Genomic DNA, 21220 nt, shown 5'->3' on the forward strand with positions numbered 1-21220 from the left:
TTTGTGCTGACAAATGCTGTTTTATTTCATTTAAGACCGCGTGTGTGTGTGTGTCTATTGAGGCACAGCAATACATAGATTAGGTGGTGACATACTGTATAAAGTGAAATAACATGCGATTAAAGTAGAATCAGAGATCAAGAGTACGTGGGAATAAACCTCAATTCAAATGATCCAAAACCAAAGAAAACAGTTGACCAGTATTTCTGAGTTCACAAAATATTAATTTCATTGCATTTGTGAAATCAAACACACAAAACACTAAGACAGACTTTCCTAAATGTGCTGTGATCAAGTGATATTGTCGAGATGAAAAGTGGAAAAAAATACATAAATCATAAGCGCGCACACACCCACCCACACACACACCAGAGCAAAAAAAGCAACAAAAAAAATTTTCCCCTCATGATAAACTTTACACTGCAAAAATGCTAAATCTTACCTAGTGAATTTCTTATTTCTAGTGAAAAAATCTTACTGCACTTATTTTAAGACAGTTTTGGCTTTTTTTCAAAATTTTCAGCAATACAAAAAGAAAATACTTGTTCGAAGATACAAGATCTTATTTTAAGAAGCTTATCAAGTCAGTTTATACTCGTTCCATTGATAGATATTTTTTTTCACTTCAAAATGTCTTGTTTGATGTAAGCTGTTTTGGGAAAGATTTAGCAGTTTTGCAGTGTATGTGTGTGTTTTGCTGCTAAAATGAAGTCATCGCACGCACGCACGCACGCGCCCCCTAGTTGCAACATTCCACGTAGTTGGCGGGCAGCATCCCGGACTTGCCGGTGCGCTGCACGGTGCCGTACATCCAGCCCTCGTCGATGGGCTGCGCGTTGACGATGACGTCGCCGTCCCGGAAGGAGACCTCGTCGTGGTCCTGCGCCGCGTAGTCGTACAGCGCCCGGTAGACACGCTACACGCACGCGCACACACAAAGCAGGCCAACATTTACTAGTGCGTCGAGCTCATTTGTGTCGCAGGTAACATTGTATTTAGGATTATGAATATCATATTTAGCGTTCCCCTGCATATTTACAATTTTTATTTTAACCTATTCTCCGTTATTCGCTTTTTTATGGTCATGCTAAAGTCTTGTCTAGAATAAAAGCAATGCTGTGGCGCCATCTTGTGACATCTTGCTCCCAAGGAACCAGCGAAAAAGACACGGTTCATTGACAACCCCCGAAAACGGTTTTCCTGTAATTGTCTATCGATGAAAGTGTTACTTAGGCTCCATCTTGTATCATCTTGGTGCCAAGGAACTATATTAAAGTGAGGGGAGGAGCTTCATTTACATAGGGCATAGCCCTCTCTAATAGGAAAGTCGAGTTTTGCCATCATCTTGTGGCATCTATGGATAATTACCATTGTTAAGTTTATGTTAAGCTATGTGGTGAAGTGTAATATTTGAGTGACTGATTGTATAAGTGAAGAAAATTCACACATTTGTTAAAAATTTTCTGCCAAAATAGAAGAACAAATCCCATTTAGATAGACACTTTATTCGCATCGGTGGACCAAATAATCTTGTCCCCGGGGTGTAAATTTGAAACCTGCGATTCCCGATCAAAGAAGAAGGTCATGTGCGGTGATGCCAGGGAGCCTGCGGGGGCGCACTCACCATGACGGACGAGTGTGGCGGCGAGGTGACGGATCTGACGGACGACATGCTGGTCTGATGCATGTAGCCATGATACTGAGGCTGCGGCTGCATGTGCACCCCCTGGTAGTACGCTCCGGGAAGCACCGGGGCTGTCTCACACATGCATGCACAGACAATAATTCTATTATTAAACTATAATAATTTGACAGGTTGTAGCAGCAGTGTTACTAGCTGAGTCTGAAAGGGTTACAAAGTGTCAACTTCCTCGATTGATGTCCTCCCAAAACCACAAACACATATAATAAGAACAGCGATGACGTTCATGATCAAATCACACGCGTCATGTCAGAGAGTGTCCATTCAATCACGTGACAGCGTGATTAGAGTGAGATGTACCCGGCGTGTCGCAGCTGCTCCTATCCCAGAGTTCAGAGGGCAGCGAGCTGTGAGACTGCCGGGACGGAGGCCTGCTCAGCCTGCGCTCTACCCGCTCTGACCACAGGGGGCGCCGCCGGCCAGCCGCCGCCAAGCAAACACAGGAAGTAGGAAAAGAGCAACATTGTCATGACGTCAGCTGCTCGTGTTCAAAATTTCAGGAAGTCAAATTGTCAGCTCACCCAGTGCAACATTCCGATTGGAGGTAGGAATGATATGATAAGTGTCACCTGAACATCAGGGGGCACTGTTGCATAAAGACTGTTCTACAGGGACCGAGACAGGTCACAATACAACAAAACGGAAATGCTGCATCACGAAATTCATCCACAACATCACGACATTAATCCAAAACATCACGACATTAATCCATAACATTTAAACACACTGAAAGTGAGCTACTGCTCCCTCCGTCCGGTGTTCTTAAATGCCATTATGTTGTGGATTAATGTCCCTACGTTGTGGATTACGGTCTCTATGTCGTGGTTTAGCGTCGTTATGTTGTGGATTAACGTCACATGGTTGTGTATTAAGATCACTATGTTGTGGATTAGGGTCTATGTTATGTATTAGTGTCTATATGTTGTGTATTAACATCACTATGTTATGGATTATCATAGCTATGTTCTGGATTAGCATCGCTATATTCTGGATTTATGTCTCTATGCTGCGGATTAATGTCATTATGTTGTGCATTAAATTCGCAATGTTTTGGATTAATAGCGTTTGTTGTGGATCAAAATCACAAATTCCATATTAATCTCATGTTGTGGATTAAGGTCGCTATGTTGTGGTTGAATGTCGTTATGTTTCGGATTAATATCTTTGTGGGTTAAGGCCACTATGTTGTGGCTGAATGTCGTTATTTTGTGGATTAAGGTCGCTATGTTTCGGATTAATCTCATTGTGGATTCAGGCCGCTATGTTTCGAATGAATCTCGTTATATTGTGTATTAAATGTTTGGGATTAATCCTGTTATGTTGTGGATTAATCTCGTTATGTTGTGGATTAAGGTCATTGTGTTGCGGATGAATTTTATTGTGTTGTGGATTAAGGTCACTGTGTTGTGGCTGAATGTCGTTATGTTGTGGATTAAGGTTACTATGTTTCAGAATAATGCTATGGATTAAATTTTCTATGTTGTACTCCAAATCACACAATACTCGTTAGGGGACGCAATCATTTTTAGAAGACCAAAACAAAACTGTGAGGTTTTCTTTTAGTAGTGGGGCGGTCAGTGGGGGGAGGGGTTTGGAGCTGGGTTCTACCGGACATCCTGCGCAGGCTCTTGGACTGCACGTCATCCTCCAGCGGGTCAAAGTCAAAGATGGAGCCCGGATCGGTTCTCCACACCTTCACGTCTTAAGAGATGACGGGAATAACACTGAGTTGGCGCCATAAGAAACGGTAGCGCACAGCCGGTCGGGTCCGTCGGGACACAAGAACCGGTAGCGAACGCCTGGTCTGGTCCGTCAGGACACCCACACCACAAGAACTCAAAATCTAACCAATAATATTTGTCTTAGTTCTAGCCCAAATGTATCTGATTACACTTCAAATACAACTCATCACCTAAAAAGAAACATGGTTTTAGACAATTTTCACTTTGATTCATATCACATTTTATAAAATTAGCTATATTTTTTTATTAATTAAAAAAAATCATTAATGGCTTTATTGGTTTATTGTAAATAATTGAAAAAAAAATATTCAATAATAATCATAAAGCATTTTACATTTACTCTACATTCAGCATTTGTTTTACTTAATTTGAATTTAAAAAGAGTTAATTCATTCATTTTTAATAATAAAGCTCAAATGTATATATAATTGAATTAAACTTACATACTACTTATTTAATGCACTTTTTTGTTTGTTTAAGAAAAAGTTATTCTTGAGAACAAAAGGACCGGCCCACACTAGAGAACGTCGTCCATCGTGCACGACATACGTGGATCTTCGCAGGAGGAAGCCAACATTCTGCCGTCTCCCACGTGACAAAAAGCATCAAAGCAGCCACAATAACCACTGCCCAGCAATGTGAACTACTACACCAGTCACGAGTTTATATTCACTTATAAGCAGCACATTTTCTCTTTTAAAAGCTAAATTAAAAAAAAGTAAAGTAAGCTCGCTGACCTACGATGATGCCTCCGGGTCGTCTGTCCGTGTCCATCATCTGGTTGGGACCCGCGTCTGCTATCACGTGATTGGCCCGCTGGTAGCGCTCCGTGCCGGCCTCGTCCAATCCAGTCGTAGAACTGCCACCGCGGGTGCGCTCAAATTCCTCATGGTACTTGGCCTGCAGCAAAACGGGAACACAAAGACAGACGTAAGGGTAAATAGCAAATAATAAACAAACCGCGTTCATGTCAGTAAAAAAAAAATATAAAAATAGTGGACAGACGGATACATACAACAAAATGTAAACTCCAAAATAAAAATAAATAGAATTACAATAATTAAGAACATAATTTAAAATATCTTAGTTTCAAGACTAGTGCGGGACACGGAAAAAAATACACAAAAAAATTAAAATAAAATAAGGATAAAATAAAAGAAATATTAAAAAATTAAAAACAAATACAATATTTAAATGTTAATATAAAACCTAGTACTAGACACAACTGCAAAATAAAAAAATAAACAAATATAAAAAATAAAATAAAACTAACAACAGTTAAAATATGTTAACGCATGCACACTCACACACACACACACACGGTGCATTTTGTCAGTGAGCAAATAAAAGAAGCACATTTGTTTTAAAACCTTTATTAATCACACCCACAAGCTTGCTCGCTCACACACACACACACACACACACACATATCAGGATGTGTGTGTGTGGGCGTCAGTTAGTACGAGCGTCACGCTGGCACGCGCGCAGTCCATTAGCCGGCCAACGCCGCAGGCAAGCCGGGCAGCAGGCGGCCGCTACCATGGAAACAGAGTCCTGAGACCTCCGCACCCGTCTGTACTCGGGGGTGTCTAGTTCTGTGCAGCTGCGCCCCCGAACCTCCTGCAGCCCACGCTGGTACTTCACCTGTTCTCTCACACACACACACACACACACACACACACACACACACACACACACACACTGTGTGACAGATATCAATGTAAGCGTGCATGTGTGTGCAAGCGTGCTCACTGTGCTGATGTTTTCCTGGTTACGTCGGACTCTTTCCATATCGGGCGTCTCCATGACGGCGGTCCCGCAGCCCACCTGTTCTCGATACCGCACCTGAACGATGCACAACAACACACGAGTCACAACCCCTGAACGTGGGATCTTTGTGGAACACAATGTTGCTGTTTGAGCTTCATTACAATTACAATTCCAAGATGGCGCCTACCAGTGTGGCCGCCTCGGTAACGCGCTCTCTAGTATTGTCTTTGTTTTTGTGTTTTTCGTCCGTCTTTGGAGACCTTACACGACTCACTTACACAAGGGGAGACCTGCTAACCATCAAGGAGGCTACTCCGGACTTTCTGTCACCAACTTTCGAAAATCCGCTCAGTTTTTTCCCCGAGTTACTCACCGGAGCGGCGTCCGCGGTTTTCGGCGCATGGATGCGGAAGCGGCGCCACAGAGGAAAACGAGCCGGCATTCAGGTGAAACTCCGCAAGAGAGGACACAGATTGGCGTTCCCGTCGATCCACCTCGCGAACGTACGCTCCCTACCCAACAAAATGGACGAGCTTCATCTTCTGTTAAAGACCAGTAAAGACTTCGGACGTTCCGCGGCCATGTGCTTCACGGAGACCTGGCTTTGCGACGCTGTACCCGATGGCGCCGTCACGCTTCCCGGCTTCAACATTCATCGAGCGGACCGCGACATGGAATCATCGGGAAAAACGAAGGGCGGCGGGATATGCCTCCATATAAACGAAAAATGGTGTACGGACGTCACGGTGCTCAGCACACACTGCAGCCCGCATTTGGAGTCGCTGTTTCTGAACTGTAAACCATTTTACTCGCCACGCGAGTTTGCATCGTTTATACTGGCTGGAGTCTATATCACACCGCAAGCTAACACGAGCGCCGCATTGCTAACGCTCGCCGAACAAGTCAACGAAATTGAAAAAAAACACCCGGACTCACCCCTCATTATTCTCGGGGACTTTAACAAAGCTAAACTCAACCACGAACTCCCTAAATACAAGCAGCACATCGACTGTCCTACCAGGGAAAATAATACTTTAGACCACTGCTACACTACGGTAAAAAACGCATACCGTGCTATACCTCGTGCAGCCCTGGGCTCGTCTGATCACTGCTTAATTCACTTAATACCGACGTACAAGCAAGAACTTAAATGTGCAAAGCCTACAGTGAAAACAGTCAAAAAGTGGACCAATGAAGCAAAGATGGAACTTCAAAGCTGTTTAGACTGCACAGACTGGAGTGTCTTTGAAAATTCAGCTGGCAGCCTGGATGAATATACGGACACTGTCACATCCTATATCAGTTTCTGTGAAGAGGTTTGTGTACCAACAAAATCATTTCGGACATTCAACAACAACAAGCCGTGGTTCACTGCTAAACTTAAGCAGCTTCGCCAAGCTAAGGAAGATGCATATCAGAGCGGGGACAGGGCCCTGTATAATCGAGCTAGAAACCAGCTGACTAAAGAAATTAACATTGCAAAGAGGATCTATGCAGCAAAGTTGGAAAAACAGTTTAGCGCGAACGACTCGAAATCAGTCTGGCGTGCATTCCAATCGCTGACTAATTACAAGCGACGATCCCCCCAAGCTGAGAACAATAGCACACTAGCCAACAACTTGAATACCTTCTATTGCAGATTTGAAAAGGACAGTTTCACTCCACACACCCACCCGGCCGCACCCGCGACCACAACCACACCTCTGACTTCTGCGTTAACCATCCATGAACAGGATGTGAGACGCATCTTCAAACAACAGAAGATTAACAAAGCAACAGGACCGGACCATGTGTCCCCATCCTGCCTCAAAGTCTGCGCGGACCAGCTCGCTCCAGTCTTCACTCAGATCTTTAACAGATCTTTGGAAATGTGCGAAGTTCCATCCTGCTTCAAACGCTCCACCATCATTCCAGTCCCCAATAAACCTGCAATCTCTAGTCTGAATGACTACAGGCCTGTCGCTTTGACATCTGTGGTCATGAAGTCCTTTGAACGTCTCGTGCTGGACCACCTCAAGAGTGTCACAGGTCCCCTGCTGGACCCCCTGCAGTTTGCCTACCAAGCGAACAGGTCTGCGGATGATGCAGTCAACATGGGACTGCACTTCATCCTAGAACACCTCGACAGTGCAGGGACCTACGCGAGGATCCTGTTCGTGGACTTCAGCTCCGCGTTCAACACCATCATCCCTGAACTCCTTTCAACCAAGCTTCTCCAGCTCAGCGTCTCACCTGCCATCTGCCAGTGGATTTACAGCTTTCTGACGGGCAGGACACAGCAGGTCAGGCTGGGGGAGGCCACCTCATCCACACGCAGCATCAGCACTGGGGCGCCCCAAGGTTGTGTCCTCTCTCCGCTGCTCTTCTCTCTCTACACGAACGACTGCACCTCAGCGAACCCGACTGTCAAGCTCCTGAAGTTTGCAGATGACACCACTGTCATCGGCCTCATCAAGGACGGTGACGAGTCTGCATATCGACAGGAAGCGGAGCGGCTGGAGCTGTGGTGCGGGCGACACAACCTGGAGCTGAACACACTCAAGACGGTAGAGATGATCGTGGACTTCAGGAGGCATCCTTCACCACAGCTGCCCCTCACGTTGTCCAGCTGCCTTGTGTCAACCGTCGAGACCTTCAAGTTCCTGGGAATTAAAATCTCTCAGGACTTGAAGTGGGCGAACAACATCAACTCCGTCCTCAAAAAGGCCCAGCAGAGGATGTACTTCCTGCGGCTTCTGAGAAAGCACGGCCTGCCACCGGAGCTGCTGAGACAGTTCTACACAGCGGTCATCGAATCGGTCCTGTGTTCTTCCATCACAGTCTGGTTTGGTGCTGCTACAAAAAAGGACAAACTCCGACTGCAACGGACAATCAAAACTGCTGAAAGGATTGTCGGTACCCCCCTACCCACCATTGAGGACTTGCACGCTGCCAGAACTAAGACAAGGGCGTGCAAAATCCTCTTGGACCGTCTGCACCCCGGTCACCAGCTCTTCCAGCTCCTTCCCTCAGGTAGGCGCTACCGATCAACGCAAACTAGAACTAGTAGACATTCCAACAGCTTCTTCCCTCTTGCGATCAACTTCTTAAACACCTAACCTATAATTCCATTACAACAAGCTGGCAATTTTTTGACTTGAGTTCGTTGTCACATTTCTGTGGGGCCAATTATGTATTACTTGTGCACTCACTGTAGTTGTCTCGCCATGCTGCACTATTTGCATATACTGGCCACTCATGCCAGAGTAGCATCTGCTCCATTTGCACACTGATTGAGGAGTATCTGTAACATTTGCACAACCGACATTGTCCCAGATGATCGCACTACTCGTCACTTTAAACCGCATACACTCCTTGAAGTCTCAGCGCCCTTTGCACAATGGTCATTGCACCGGACTATTGCAATATTAGTCGTTCGAACTGCTCTAAGTGCTAGAGGACTCTGCATCTTTTTGCACAATTGTTTTTTGTCAATGTCTTTATGTCCCCAAAGTGTTCTGTAAATTGACTGTTTGTTGTACTAGAGCGGCTCCAACTACCGGAGACAAATTCCTTGTGTGTTTTGGACATACTTGGCAAATAAAGATGATTCTGATTCTGATTCTGGTGCGCAGCAGTAGATGTTAAATTCGAGACCCCAAGTAGCACATCAAAAATGACTTGGTTCTCTCAGACCATCAAGGCCAAAAAAAGTTAAAATACAGCAGCGTAACAGGTGTAAGTGTTCATCAAAAACGAGGCAGGGGTTTCATTCCTAAGAATGTAAAACAATATTCCCTCACGACATTACAGTACACGTACTGCAGACTCAGTAATTTTTTTATAGATCCAAGTAGTGCTGTTACTCACCTGCACGTCTAGTACAGTTAGCATTTTTGGCTATTTGACTATAATGTGCTGGCACGGTGGGGTCTGGTTAGCACATCTGCCTCACAGTTCTGGGGACCGGGGTTCAAATCCCGGCCCCGCCTGTGTGGAGTTTACATGTTCTCCCCGTGCCCGCGTGAGTTTTCTCCGGGGACTCCGCTTTGGTGAGTCACCAAATTTCTTGAAGATACGAACATGACCGGAATGCCACTGTTACCACAGGCCGAGTTTCAAGATATACATTAACAAATACCTGCCTTAGTCCATCGTATAGCTAGTACACACACTCGTAGCAACATGGACAGGAACAAATGCAAGTAAAGCGCAAATTTAACATGATTTTCTCCAAATACAGTACTGCAGCTAAAATGACCACAGCAAAGAATTGTGGGGAGCAGCGGGATCTGCCGGCCCTACTTTCTGCCCCCAATGCTGAGACTGTCACTGTGATGCATAGTGCCTAATGGTTTAGCCACAAAATTGCCCAACTTTAGTATGTTTGCATGGGTTGACGTTCATGCCACTCAACTATTTAAGGTGGAAGGATCCATGTGGTGTTGTGGTAACCTGGGGAGTGAGGCGGTTACACATTTTTTGACATCTCCATTTTTCGCTCTTGTTTTTGCCATTTTCTTGACCTCATTCCCTAGTTTAGTTATTCTGGCATATTGTTTGTATCATCGCTTTCATTTTGAAGTAAACTATAGAACAAAACCAGGAGACAAAGTTGTGGACGAAGAGAAAGTATTTAGTTTCATTAATTAGGAACCTACAGAGTGTGTGCGTGCAGTTCGTGTGTGTGTGTTCGTGTGTGTCTGTGTTCATGTGTGTGTGTGTGTGTGTGTGTGTGTGCGTGCGCGTGTACATCACTGATCTTCTTGGCGTTCTCTCTGGCGAGGACGATCTCTGGGGTGTCGGTCACGGGGGTCATGAGACCTCTCATCAGCTTGGAGTCCCAGCAGTAGTGCAACTAGGGGGCGACAGGGAGTCAGGCTCACACTTCCAGTCGTTCACGATGAACATTTAAAGGTCCCGTGCCATCAAAGTCAAATTTTTTCCCACCGCTTTCAGGTCAAAATGCGTCTGTGACCTGGTTTAAGTTTGACATCTGCACGGTTTGTCGATTGAATGCGAAAGGCGATAAACGGCGTAACATTTGAAATCGGCGTCATTGTGACGTAGTTTCATCGATTAATAGCTGCCCACCCGCTCAACTCAACTGAAAGGCAACACGGCATTTCCGGGTTTTAAGCGAGTGAGTCCCAGCCATATAAGTACAGTCTATAAAGTATACATATGATGTGTTTTACAACGATACTTAACTTTATTTATTATTCATAATGTAAGTGTGGATGAAATCACTGTCGCTAAAATGTGCGGCTGCGATTAACGTCGTTATGTTCAAGTGAATGGGAGCGGAGGACGATCTGAACCTAAAAATATAAAGTTTTTGCGTAGAAGACGAAGAAGTCGAATGTCGCGATGCGAACGAGATCTCACCGAGCTGACGTGTCTTTGATTGGCTTTCACTCGCTCCATCTCGGGAGTCAGCGACACCGCACTGTAACGAGCTCGCAGACGCTCGGCGGCATCTTTGTACTTCTTCTGGAATGACAGACGGACGGACGGATGGATGGATCAACAGATAGATGGACGGATAGATGGGCAGACAGACTGAAAACAAACAGCGTTCACCTGACTGTAGACGTCTTTGAGGTAAGAGGCGTGCACAAGTTCCAGAGTGTCGGTGACAGTCCCGTATGAGTTCTCCCTGAGATGGTCCGTCTGCTTGTAGGACCTCTGTTACACGCATGCACAGTGAAGGCGGGTCCAGTGCCGACAGGCGTACGCCGGCGAGCTCCGGTCACCTGACTCTGGATGTCGGAGGCCCTCTTGGCCCGTCGGACCTCCAGGACGTCGGCGCTGAGCCGCATCCCTTTGCCCAGCACGTCCGTGCGCAGATCCTTGCAGTATTCCTTCTGGTTCAGGATCCGATTGGCTTGTTTGACCCGCAGGAGCTCGGGCGTGTCCTCCAGGCCCAGGCCAGATAAGCCCCGCCCCTTCACTTTCTGCTCCAGGTCCTTTCTGTACTCCTTCTACACAGAAGCACGATCAGGATTACAATGAATAACTTGTATTAATACAGTGGAACGTCGGTTCACGAACAACATTTCCCAATAAGGGATACAGAAAATGGATGGATATTGCCCGGGTTCACGAACAATCTTGCTTGGATGCGTTGGGTTCAGTTTTGGTTTTCCTCACGCTGCGTAAAAAATTATTGGCCCAATGCATTACACATTACAGGCATGTGGTTTTTTGTTTGTTTGTTTTTTATTTTTTGGGGGGGTGGGACTAAATTAGCCCTCAGTATGGCTCCAAAAAACGGAAAGAGAAAGTGTTACTAGGAATCCTAAATCTGTTACTGTTATCTGAAGGCCACACACTTTACTTCCTCTGACGCGAACTGCGTCTCAGAACAAATTAAGTTTGTGAACTGATGTTCATATTTCGGTTATACAGAGCATGGCACAGTTGAAATGACCACGAGGCCTGGAACACAATCATTTGCTTGTGTGTGTTTTACCTCATTAAGCAGGTCGGTGGCCTGACGAGCTGTTAGATATTCCGGCGTCTGCTCTACCTCCACCAAGGCTTTTCCCTTCACGTGCTCCTCATAGTCACGCTTGTACTCCCTCTAAAAAGCGCATACAGTACTTTACTTCCTGTACTCTCTTCAAAAGACGCGTACTTTACTTCCTGTACTTCCTTTGATGGACATGCACGGTTGATTTGTTGCGTTACCTGGCTTTGCAGCTTCTGCGCCACCTTTTGCACTTTGTATGTTTGCGTGTCCGCAAACTCTAGATGTGTGTGACCTTTGCTCTTTTCGTACTCCTCGCGGTACTTCACCTGTAAGCATGCACGCACATCAGGCCATGTGTGTGTGTGTTCATGTATGCGATGGCGTGTGTGTCTGTGGTTTTGTGTGTGAGTGTGAGACCTGACTGTGCAGCACCACATTCTTCCTATGGTGGCGCTGTTCAGCCGTGTCCAGGGTGAGGTGGTACTTGGCCTTGCTCTGCCCGTACTTCTTCTTGTACTCCACCTGATGCCCCACACACACACACACACACACACACACACACAGAGTGAGTGTGTAGTTATGGTGTCGAAGTGTATTTATGGTGGATGCACACGCACGTTACTCTGCAGTTTGCTGGCGTGCAGCGCGTGTTCCAGCTGCAGGAGGTTCGGCAGGTCGGAAGAACCTTCGTGTTTTCGGTTGCTCTTATAGTTGACCTGATCAACAACAACAAAACTTGATAATGTGATATTCTGAAGGCTTTCAAAGACATTCATTTCAACTTGTTTCCTTCTGAAGTGATCACAAAGTGGATGTCCTGTTCTGCAACGTTTGGAACCTAAGCGCTTCCTCGCTGCGCGTGTGTGCGCGTATGTGTGTATTGCCCTCTTCAACTTCTCCAGCTTTTCATCCAACCTCCTCTATTCCATTTGCTTGACAAAGGTTTCCATGGTTACAAGCACACAAAACAGGCTGCGTGTTCACAGTGTGTCATCAGACACGCGCATGCACGCACACGCACTCACACTGTTCACTTCCTGTTACGAATGTTAACATTTCTATAATGCATTGAACATGCACAACACACACACAACTTAAATTGAAATGTTTTGCTCAGGTGCCCGCTGTGCAGCTTTGTCATGCGTGTGTGTGTAAGGTTATGAATTTCACCAGATTCATAAACTTGGCGACCTGTGTGAGGTGCACGTTGTGAAGGGATTGGTCACGCGACCTGCTCACCTTACTGGCGAGCGCCGCAGCGGCTTGGGTGTGTTTGAAGGACACGCAGTCCAGCGGGTTGTAGCGAGGTCGCCCGTGCGCCTGCCGCTTGTACTGCACCTGCGTGAGGGCACGCCCTCAGTTGGACAAAATGGAAGCGTGCACATGTGAGCCTGCGCGTGCGCATGTGTGTACCTGACTGGCCAGTTTGGACACTTCCTTGGCGTGATTGATGTCCGCGCGCGCCAGGAGGGAACTGTCACTCACAACCGACTGCCTGGCGTCACTTTTGTAGGCCACCTGTGGGCGTCCCGCACACAAGCACAAATGACGTATATGGGACTGTGAACACTCAAATGTGAGCAAATCATTTATTAAACGCATACATAATAGATACAAATGCTAAAAGATGTCGTTAGTGTTATGTAAGACACATACACATTCGTTTTAACAGCTGAACATTGCCTATAATTCATCAAACTGTTGTCATGGAGATGAAAAATGAGAGCGACTGACCTGGCTGGCCAGTTTGGCTGCGTTGGTGGCGTTGACGATGTCGGCCCTGTCGGGCGCCGTGTTGTAGCGATGAAGCTCCTCCTTCCCCTTCCCGTAGCTGACCTGAGAACAGCACAGACGCCATTCGCGTGTTCGGCTTCATTCAGCATTTCCTCATCCTTCATCACTACAAAATTCACTAAAAAGGGATTTAGGGTTTAAGGAGTGTCTAAATGACACTCTTCAAGTCTTCAAAATATAGTTCCCCAACACCAAGATGGAGGCAAAAGCACTATTTTGTCTAAATGAAATTGCTTAACCCAGTTCAACATAGTTTCTCAACACCAAGATGACAGCAAAGCACTATTTTATCTAAATGAAGGTCCTTGAAACTCCACAACTTAATTCAGCATAGTTTCTCGACATCAAGATACCACAAGATAGTGCAAATGTACAATTTTTCCCCAAAGAAACTAGTTTATTGGCACTCGTAGATAGTGGCAAGGCAGTGATTCCCAAGACATGGTATTGCGCTGTTTGCGTTTACGTGGCTCTGCTTCCTGTTGACGTCCATGGCGTGCTCCACGTCCGGCAGCGTCTTCATGTTGACGTAGTCCGACTTGCCTTTGTCGTGATTATACTTCTCCTTATAAAACTTCTACACAGGGACAACATCAAACAGAATTCAGGACATTAGTGTCCAGTTTGTACCAGCAACCCAGTCCAACAACAACAGCCCAAAAAAACCTCTCATACTCACCGAAAAAACTCACACAAGAACAAAAACCTCACTCAGTCCGAAAAACATCTCACACTCACAAGAAACCTCTCATAGTCACTCAGAATCCTCTCACATGCAAAAAAAAACCCCTCTCAAAACAAATAAATTCTCACACTCTTGAAAACGTCTCCCACATATACCCAAAAACGTCTCACACTCACCAAAACCTCATCTTCAAATTTGTGGGTGTATGTGAGAGGTAAATATTATTATTATTATGTGTTACTTGTGTTTGGCCTATGTGGGACCTCATACCTCAGCTAACGTGTGTGTGTGTGTGTGTGTGTGTGTGAGATTGTTGTGATGTGGGTCTCAAGCTCCTTTAGCGTTAGCACTCACGTCACTCTGCGTCTTGCTGAGCTCTTTGGCAAAGACGGTCTCGATGGTTTGAGGCATTTGAGCGTACAAACTGCAGGCGGCTTCCTTCTTGCTCTCCTCTTTGTACAACTTCTGTAACACACACACAGACTCCCTTTTAATGGTTAAGTGAAGAGTTTCATGCTTTTTGGATTAGTTTCCGTGATTCTCAATGCTGCAACACATTAGTGTGTCATGAGCGAGAGTGTGATTCATAACACTTCAATGCGGCATCGCAACTCCTACCAGGTCATCAGTGCAGCACTAGTGTTTGTCATTCTACACAGAGAATAAAGAAAATATGACTCAGGTCATCAGTGCAGCGCTAGTGTTTGTCGTTCTACACAGAGAATAAAGAAAATATGTGAGTACTGCTATATTGTCTGTCTAAACATTGCTGCAATGTTTGTGCTCAAGCCGTTGTTTAAAGGCTGAAAGCAGCGCATTAGCTGTACCTGGCTGTGTAGCTGACTCTGTTGTTTGGCGTGCTGCGTGTCTTTGGTTTGAGGCAGCAGTGAGTACAAACTCTTGACCAGCTCCTTCTTACTGCTTTCCTTGTACTTACTCTGACAACACAACAACAACAACAACATCAACATTGTTGCTGCGCTAAAGCGACACACAAACGCACAAGGTCGGACGTCACCTGGCTCAACATGTCCGTCACGTTCTTCACGAAGCGTGTGTCCGGAGTCTCGGGCAGCAAAGAGAACAACGACACGGACAGCTCGGCTTTGTCCTTCTGGTACTTTCTCTTAAAATACACACGCAAATATGAGCAAACTTAAGTACACAGCCGCACAAATGCGCACAACCAAATACATAATATACACACACACACACACACCCCAACACTTAACAAAACCACACACATACCCTTAAACACAACCACAAAACCACGCACAAAAACACACTTCCCTCACAACACAAACATCCATCCATCCATTTTCTTTACCGCTTATGCTCACTAGACAAATAACAAAATACAAACACTACCACACAACCACACTGATAAAAACAAACACACACTCACATTCAGAAATACTCAAACAAACACATACAACCACATAGATAAACACAAACACACACACACACACACTAATACACAAATAAAACCACAGACAATACATACATACAATCACACAAAGTATTTGAGGAGGGCCAAATGTAAGCCAACTTTGGGTAGCATTTGATTGGCCGAGGACATCATCGACAGCTCACCTGACTCTGAACGTCCGTCAAGCGCTTGACGAACTCTGTCTGATTGGTGTCGGCCATCTTGTGAAAGACGCTGCTGCCGCTCTCCTCTCGACTTCTTGCCTTGTATTTATTCTAGCTCACGCACACGTGTGCATAAGAACATCACATTGTGTGTTTGAATGCTTCATCTTCTTTGGAGTGCACTCGTGCATAATACTAGGACACTTTCACATGATCAACTCGTGTGTATGTATTGGTGTGTGTCCGTGGTTTTGTGTGTATGTGTGTGTGTGTTTTGGCGTGCGTAGTTGTGTGTGGTTTGTAGGGTTGCGTGTGCATTCTTCAATGTAGATTTGTGTTTGTGTGTTTTTGTATTTGTGTTGTGAAGGAAGTTGTGTTTGCGTGCATGATTGTGTGCGTTTGTGCGCAGTTGTGTTCAAGGGCTATTGAGTGTTTGTGTACATGTATGGTAAGTGGTTGCACGCACACCTGTGTGTGTGTTTGTGGATCTGTGAGTGCGTAGTTGTGTGTCTGGGCGGTTGCATGCGTTTGTTTGTTCGTGTAGTCGTTTGTGTCTGTGCGTGCCTGGGCGGTTGCATGTGTTTGCGTGCGGTCACCTGACTGTGAATCTCCATGACGGCTTTGGCAAACTGGATCTGGGTGGTTTGGGCCAGCTTCGAGTACAGACTGGTGCCCTGAGCCCTCAAAGCTTCCATCTTGTACTGGACCTGGTGAGGTCGCACATTTTGGTCGTAAAGGTCATCTTGCCGTCAATTGAGTTGTGTCCAGTCACATGTCTTGTGTGTGACGCTCAACTTTACTTTGTATTATCTCATCTTTATTTGTTGTATGTTGCCCATCATCTGAATTGTGATGCATCTAAATGCTTTCGTTAGTATTTCTGTCACATAATAATTCCCAAACTGTTACTTTTGCACTTGCTTCCATTGTTGAGTTCCTAAAAAGAAGGCAAACTGTTGATGTTGCACTTTCCCAAAAAGAAAAGATGAAACTTTAAAATTTTAAATGCCACTAAATCTGCCTGTTTGCACAAAAAGTAAGCAGCTCGTTATGTGTTTTGTTCCCTGACTTTGGAGATAGTGAACTGAACCGTAAAGTTAAAACCAAGGTACATAGCAAATTGTGATTTTTAGGACGAACCCCTAGCGATACCTCGATGCTTTCATCGTTATAAACGGCCCCTGGAGGGCAACCGCAACTACGATGCGCCCCTTAACGAAAACCAAGTTTGATAGGCCTGATCGAAGTGTTTGTGTACGAGTCGCTCGCACCTGACTCTGCAGCCGCGTGACCGCCCTGGCGTGCAGCGTCTGCACGGTCTCGGGCAGGCGGTGGTAGAGGCTGCTGGCCGCCTCCTTCCTGCCGGCTTCCTTGTACTTGGTCTGCAGAAGAGATTAGCATTTAGCATGTTGCTAACAGACGTCATCTTTAGATGTTCACTGAACCCAGGGGAAAAGGGACTGACCCCTACCGGAAATAGAGAAATCTACAAGTACAAGTAAACCCATGCTAAAAAGGTTTAGAATTGCCCATAAATGCCACAAGATGGCGCCAAAGCATTATTTTTGTCTAAATGAAACTCCTCAACTCAGTTTAACATAGGTTCTTGACACCAAGATGCCACAGGAGGGCACCAAAGCACTATTTTCATCTAAACGAAAGTCCAAAACTCACTTCAACGGTCTCTTGACACTAAGATGTCACAAGATTCAGCTTTTTTTTGGGAGTCGCTGTTCTTGAACTGTAAGCCATTCTACTCGCCGCGTGAGTTCGCATCATTCATTCTCGCCAGCGTCTATATTCCGCCTCAAGCTAACACAAATGCCGCACTGCTAATGCTCGCCGAACAAGTCAACGAAATTGAAAAAAAAACACCCGGACTCACCCCTCATTATTCTCGGGGACTTTAACAAAGCTAAACTCTTTTTTGACGAGTCTGCATATCGACAGGAAGTGGACCCTCCACATCCCGGTCACCAGCTCTTCCAGCTCCTTCCCTCAGGTAGGCGCTACCGATCAATGCAAACTAGAACTTGCAGACATTCCAACAGCTTCTTCCCTCTTGCAATCAACTTCTTAAATACCGAACCTACAATTCCATTGCAACATGCTGGCAATTTTTTGTCTTTTTGTCTTGAGTTTGTTGTCACATTTCTGTCGGGCCAATTATATATTACTCGTGCACTCACTGTAGTAGTCTCACCATGCTGCACTATTTGCATATCTGTTGTTGACCAGTACTGGCCACTCATGCCAGAGTAGCATCTGCTCCATTTGCACACTGACTGAGGAGTATCTGCAACATTTGCACAATCAACATTGTTACAGACTATCGTACTACTCGCTTGAAGTCTCGGCGCTCTTTGCACAATGGTCTTTGCACCGGACTACTGCAATATCAGTCATTCGAACTGCTCTAAGTTGCACCGGACTACTGCGATATTAGTCATTCGAACTGCTCTAAGTGCTAGAGGACTCTGCATCTCTTTGCATAATTGTCAAAAAATAAATAAATAAATAAAATAATTATAATAATGTACCGGCATTACCAGATAACTAGCAACCCTTTATTGGTCAGTGACTGTTTTTCTCAATGTCTTTATGTCTCAAAAGTGTTCTCTGTCAATTGACTGTCTGTTGTAGTACTAGAGCGGCTCCAATTACCGGAGACACATTTCTTGTGTGTTTTTTGGACATACTTGGAAAATAAAGATTATTCTGAAGATGGCACCAAAGCACTATGTTTGTCAAAGCAAAATTCTTAAACGAATTTCAACGCAATTCCTTGACAGCAAATTTCCACAAGAGAGCGGCAACGCGCTATTTTTGTCATCACAAAATTTCTCAACCCAATTCAAAAATAGTTCCATGACACCAAGATGCCACGAGTGTCATGGGTGTGTGTTCCGGGTTGTGTCTTCCCCCCTGTCTCACACACACCTGCTCCTGTGAGAATCTTCACCAACTGTGCCTCGTTCACCCTAATTACCCCTTGTATTTAACCTTGTGTCTCATTCCCTCTCGTCGCCAGTTCGTTGTACCTTGTCGTCGCGTTCCAGCATTCCTTGTTTCCACGTCACAGACTCACAGTAAGATTTGACCCTGTTCCGATTACTGACCTCGCCTCTTTGCCTCATGTTTTTGGATACTGTTGCCTTTCTTGGATTGCCTGCCTGTGTACCGACCTATGCCCGTATATTAAACCTCTCTTTTTGGAAACTGTCCATTTGTTTTGGAGTCGTGCATTATTGGGTACAATCCTTGTGCTTTTCTCTCCAAAAAACTGACCTGAGCTGTGAAAAATGATGCCATTGGTGACCGTGAACTGCTGGCAGTCAAGGTGGCTTTGATGGAGTGGAGGCATTGGCTAGAGTGGGCACAGACTCCGTTTTTAGTATGGACAGATCACAAGAACCTTGAGTATATTAAAACTGCTAAAAGGCAGGCTGCTTGGCAGGCAAGATGAGCTCTGTTCTTCACTAGATTTAATTTCATGTTATCCTCCCGACCTGCTTCTAAAAATGGTAAACCAGATGCTTTGTCACGTATTTTCTGCGAAGAGAATTCTTTGTCCGACCCTAAGACTATTTTGCCCAAGTCATGTTTCATTTCCGCTTTTGTTTGGGACATTGAAACTGCAGTTAAAGGGGCTCTGAAAAACACTCTTAGCCCTGAAGATTGCCCTGAAAACAGGCTTTATGTGGTTCCGACCTTAAGGGGAAGAGTCATCCACTGGGCTCACACGAACCGAACTGTATGTCACCCAGGCATTGCCAAGACTCAATCAGCGGTCGAACAGCGCTTTTGGTGGCCTAATGTTAGGAGGGATGTTATCGATTACGTCAACGCTTGCCGGGTATGTGCTGCTAACAAATCCTCTCGTCAACGTCCTTCTGGGGAGTTGCGACCCCTGCCAATACCACAACGTCCTTGGTCAGACATTTCCGTAGACTTTGTGACAGGATAACCGGCCTCGAAAGGTAATACCACAATTCTCACCGTAGTTGAGAGGTTCTCGAAAATGGCTCACTTCATTTCACTCCCCTCAGCTAAAGATACTGCTGAGTTAATGATCAATCAGGTATTCAAATTCCATGGTTTCCCCAAGAATGTGGTATCTGATAGGGGTCCCCAATTCATTTCGCAATTTTGGAAGGAGTTTTGCAATCTGATAGGTGCTACCGTCAGTCTGTCATCTGGGTTTCACCCTGAAACCAACGGCCAAACCGAGAGGCTGAACCAGGACCTGGAGACTGGGCTCCGATGTCTCACTTCACAGGAGCCGCAATCCTGGTCTCAGAAACTGGTTTGGGTCGAATTCTCCCACAATTCCCTCCCCTCTGCATCCACTGGTCTATCGCCTTTTTACGTTGTGCATGGTTACCAACCATCTCTGTTTCCTGCCTTAGCCCCAGAGTCCACAGTTCCAGCGGCATTGACCTTGGTGAGACGCTGCAGGAGGACCTGGGAGCGAGCCCGCCAGATGCTGCTGCACCAGGCACGGTCATACAAAGCCGCTGCTGACCGTCGGAGGACACCGGCCCCGAACTACAAAGTGGGTCAGCGAGTTTGGCTCTCGACCAAACCTATTCCACTCCGGGTGGAGTCCAAGAAGCTCGCTCCCAGGTTTGTTGGGCCCTTCCCCATCACAAAGATCATCAACCCTGTCACCGTGAAGCTGAGGCTCCCAAGGTCGATGCGGGTCCACCCTGCTTTTCACGTCAGCCGACTCAAGCCAGCCCGGGAGTCCCCTCTGGTCCCGCCTTCCAGGCCCCCTCCTCCTCCCCCCCCGGTTTGTGGATGAGGGCCCTGTCTTCTCTGTGAAGCGGCTGTTGTCATCTCGTCGGAGGGGGAAGGGGTTTCAATATCTGGTGGACTGGGAGGGCTATGGGCCTGAGGAAAGTTCATGGGTGCAGTCTGCGTTTATCATGGATGATTCGCTCATTCGGGACTTCCACGTTGCGCATCCAGGGGCCCCGGGGCCGTCTGGGGCCGGCCATTAAGGGTGGAGGACTGTCATGGGTGTGTGTTCCGGGTTTTGTCTTCCCCCCTGTCTCACACACACCTGCTCCTGTGAGAATCTTCACCACCTGTGCCTCGCTCACCCTAATTACCCCTTGTATTTAACCTTGTGTCTCATTCCCTCTCGTCGCCAGTTCGTTGTACCTTGTCGTCGCGTTCCAGCATTCCTTGTTTCCACGTCACAGACTCACAGTAAGATTTGACCCTGTTCCGATTACCGACCTCGCCTTTTTGCCTCATGTTTTTGGACACTGTTGCCTTTCTTGGATTGCCTGCCTGTGTACCGACCTATGCCCGTATATTAAACCTCTCTTTTTGGAAACTATCCATTTGTTTTGGAGTCGTGCATTTTTGGGTCCTATCCTCTGTTCCGTTCATGACAACGAGATGGTGTCAAAGCAAAAGTGTTATTGCTTTGAGAGTTTTCACCGAATAACGAAGGATAGGTTCCACCCCAA

At 46.0% G+C, this 21220-nt stretch overlaps 1 protein-coding gene across 5 annotated transcripts in view; it reads right to left on the minus strand.

The window, feature by feature from the left end:
* The window catches only part of LOC133396271 (nebulin-like), a 44263-nt gene continuing 23043 nt past the window's right edge, over positions 1–21220 (minus strand). For 2 of the 5 annotated variants that reach the window (XM_061665912.1, XM_061665910.1), the window contains exons 38-60: positions 17012–17122; positions 16337–16447; positions 15741–15851; positions 15166–15273; positions 14975–15085; positions 14502–14612; positions 13929–14039; positions 13403–13504; positions 13082–13186; positions 12908–13006; positions 12286–12384; positions 12086–12190; positions 11887–11994; positions 11669–11779; positions 10950–11177; positions 10777–10881; positions 10582–10686; positions 9947–10051; positions 4984–5289; positions 4182–4344; positions 2003–2098; positions 1625–1755; positions 1–916 (exon numbers count right to left, since the gene is read on the minus strand). In XM_061665912.1, coding sequence (XP_061521896.1) covers positions 740–916; positions 1625–1755; positions 2003–2098; positions 4182–4344; positions 4984–5289; positions 9947–10051; positions 10582–10686; positions 10777–10881; positions 10950–11177; positions 11669–11779; positions 11887–11994; positions 12086–12190; positions 12286–12384; positions 12908–13006; positions 13082–13186; positions 13403–13504; positions 13929–14039; positions 14502–14612; positions 14975–15085; positions 15166–15273; positions 15741–15851; positions 16337–16447; positions 17012–17122 — 2919 coding nt within the window. In that variant the 3' untranslated portion in view covers positions 1–739. The remainder of the gene's footprint in view (positions 917–1624; positions 1756–2002; positions 2099–4181; positions 4345–4983; positions 5290–9946; positions 10052–10581; positions 10687–10776; positions 10882–10949; positions 11178–11668; positions 11780–11886; positions 11995–12085; positions 12191–12285; positions 12385–12907; positions 13007–13081; positions 13187–13402; positions 13505–13928; positions 14040–14501; positions 14613–14974; positions 15086–15165; positions 15274–15740; positions 15852–16336; positions 16448–17011; positions 17123–21220) is intronic. The other 3 variants (XM_061665915.1, XM_061665911.1, XM_061665913.1) reach the window with 3 other exon arrangements.

The sequence above is a fragment of the Phycodurus eques genome, chromosome 21 (genome assembly GCF_024500275.1).
Source record: "Phycodurus eques isolate BA_2022a chromosome 21, UOR_Pequ_1.1, whole genome shotgun sequence".
NCBI lineage: Eukaryota > Metazoa > Chordata > Actinopteri > Syngnathiformes > Syngnathidae > Phycodurus > Phycodurus eques.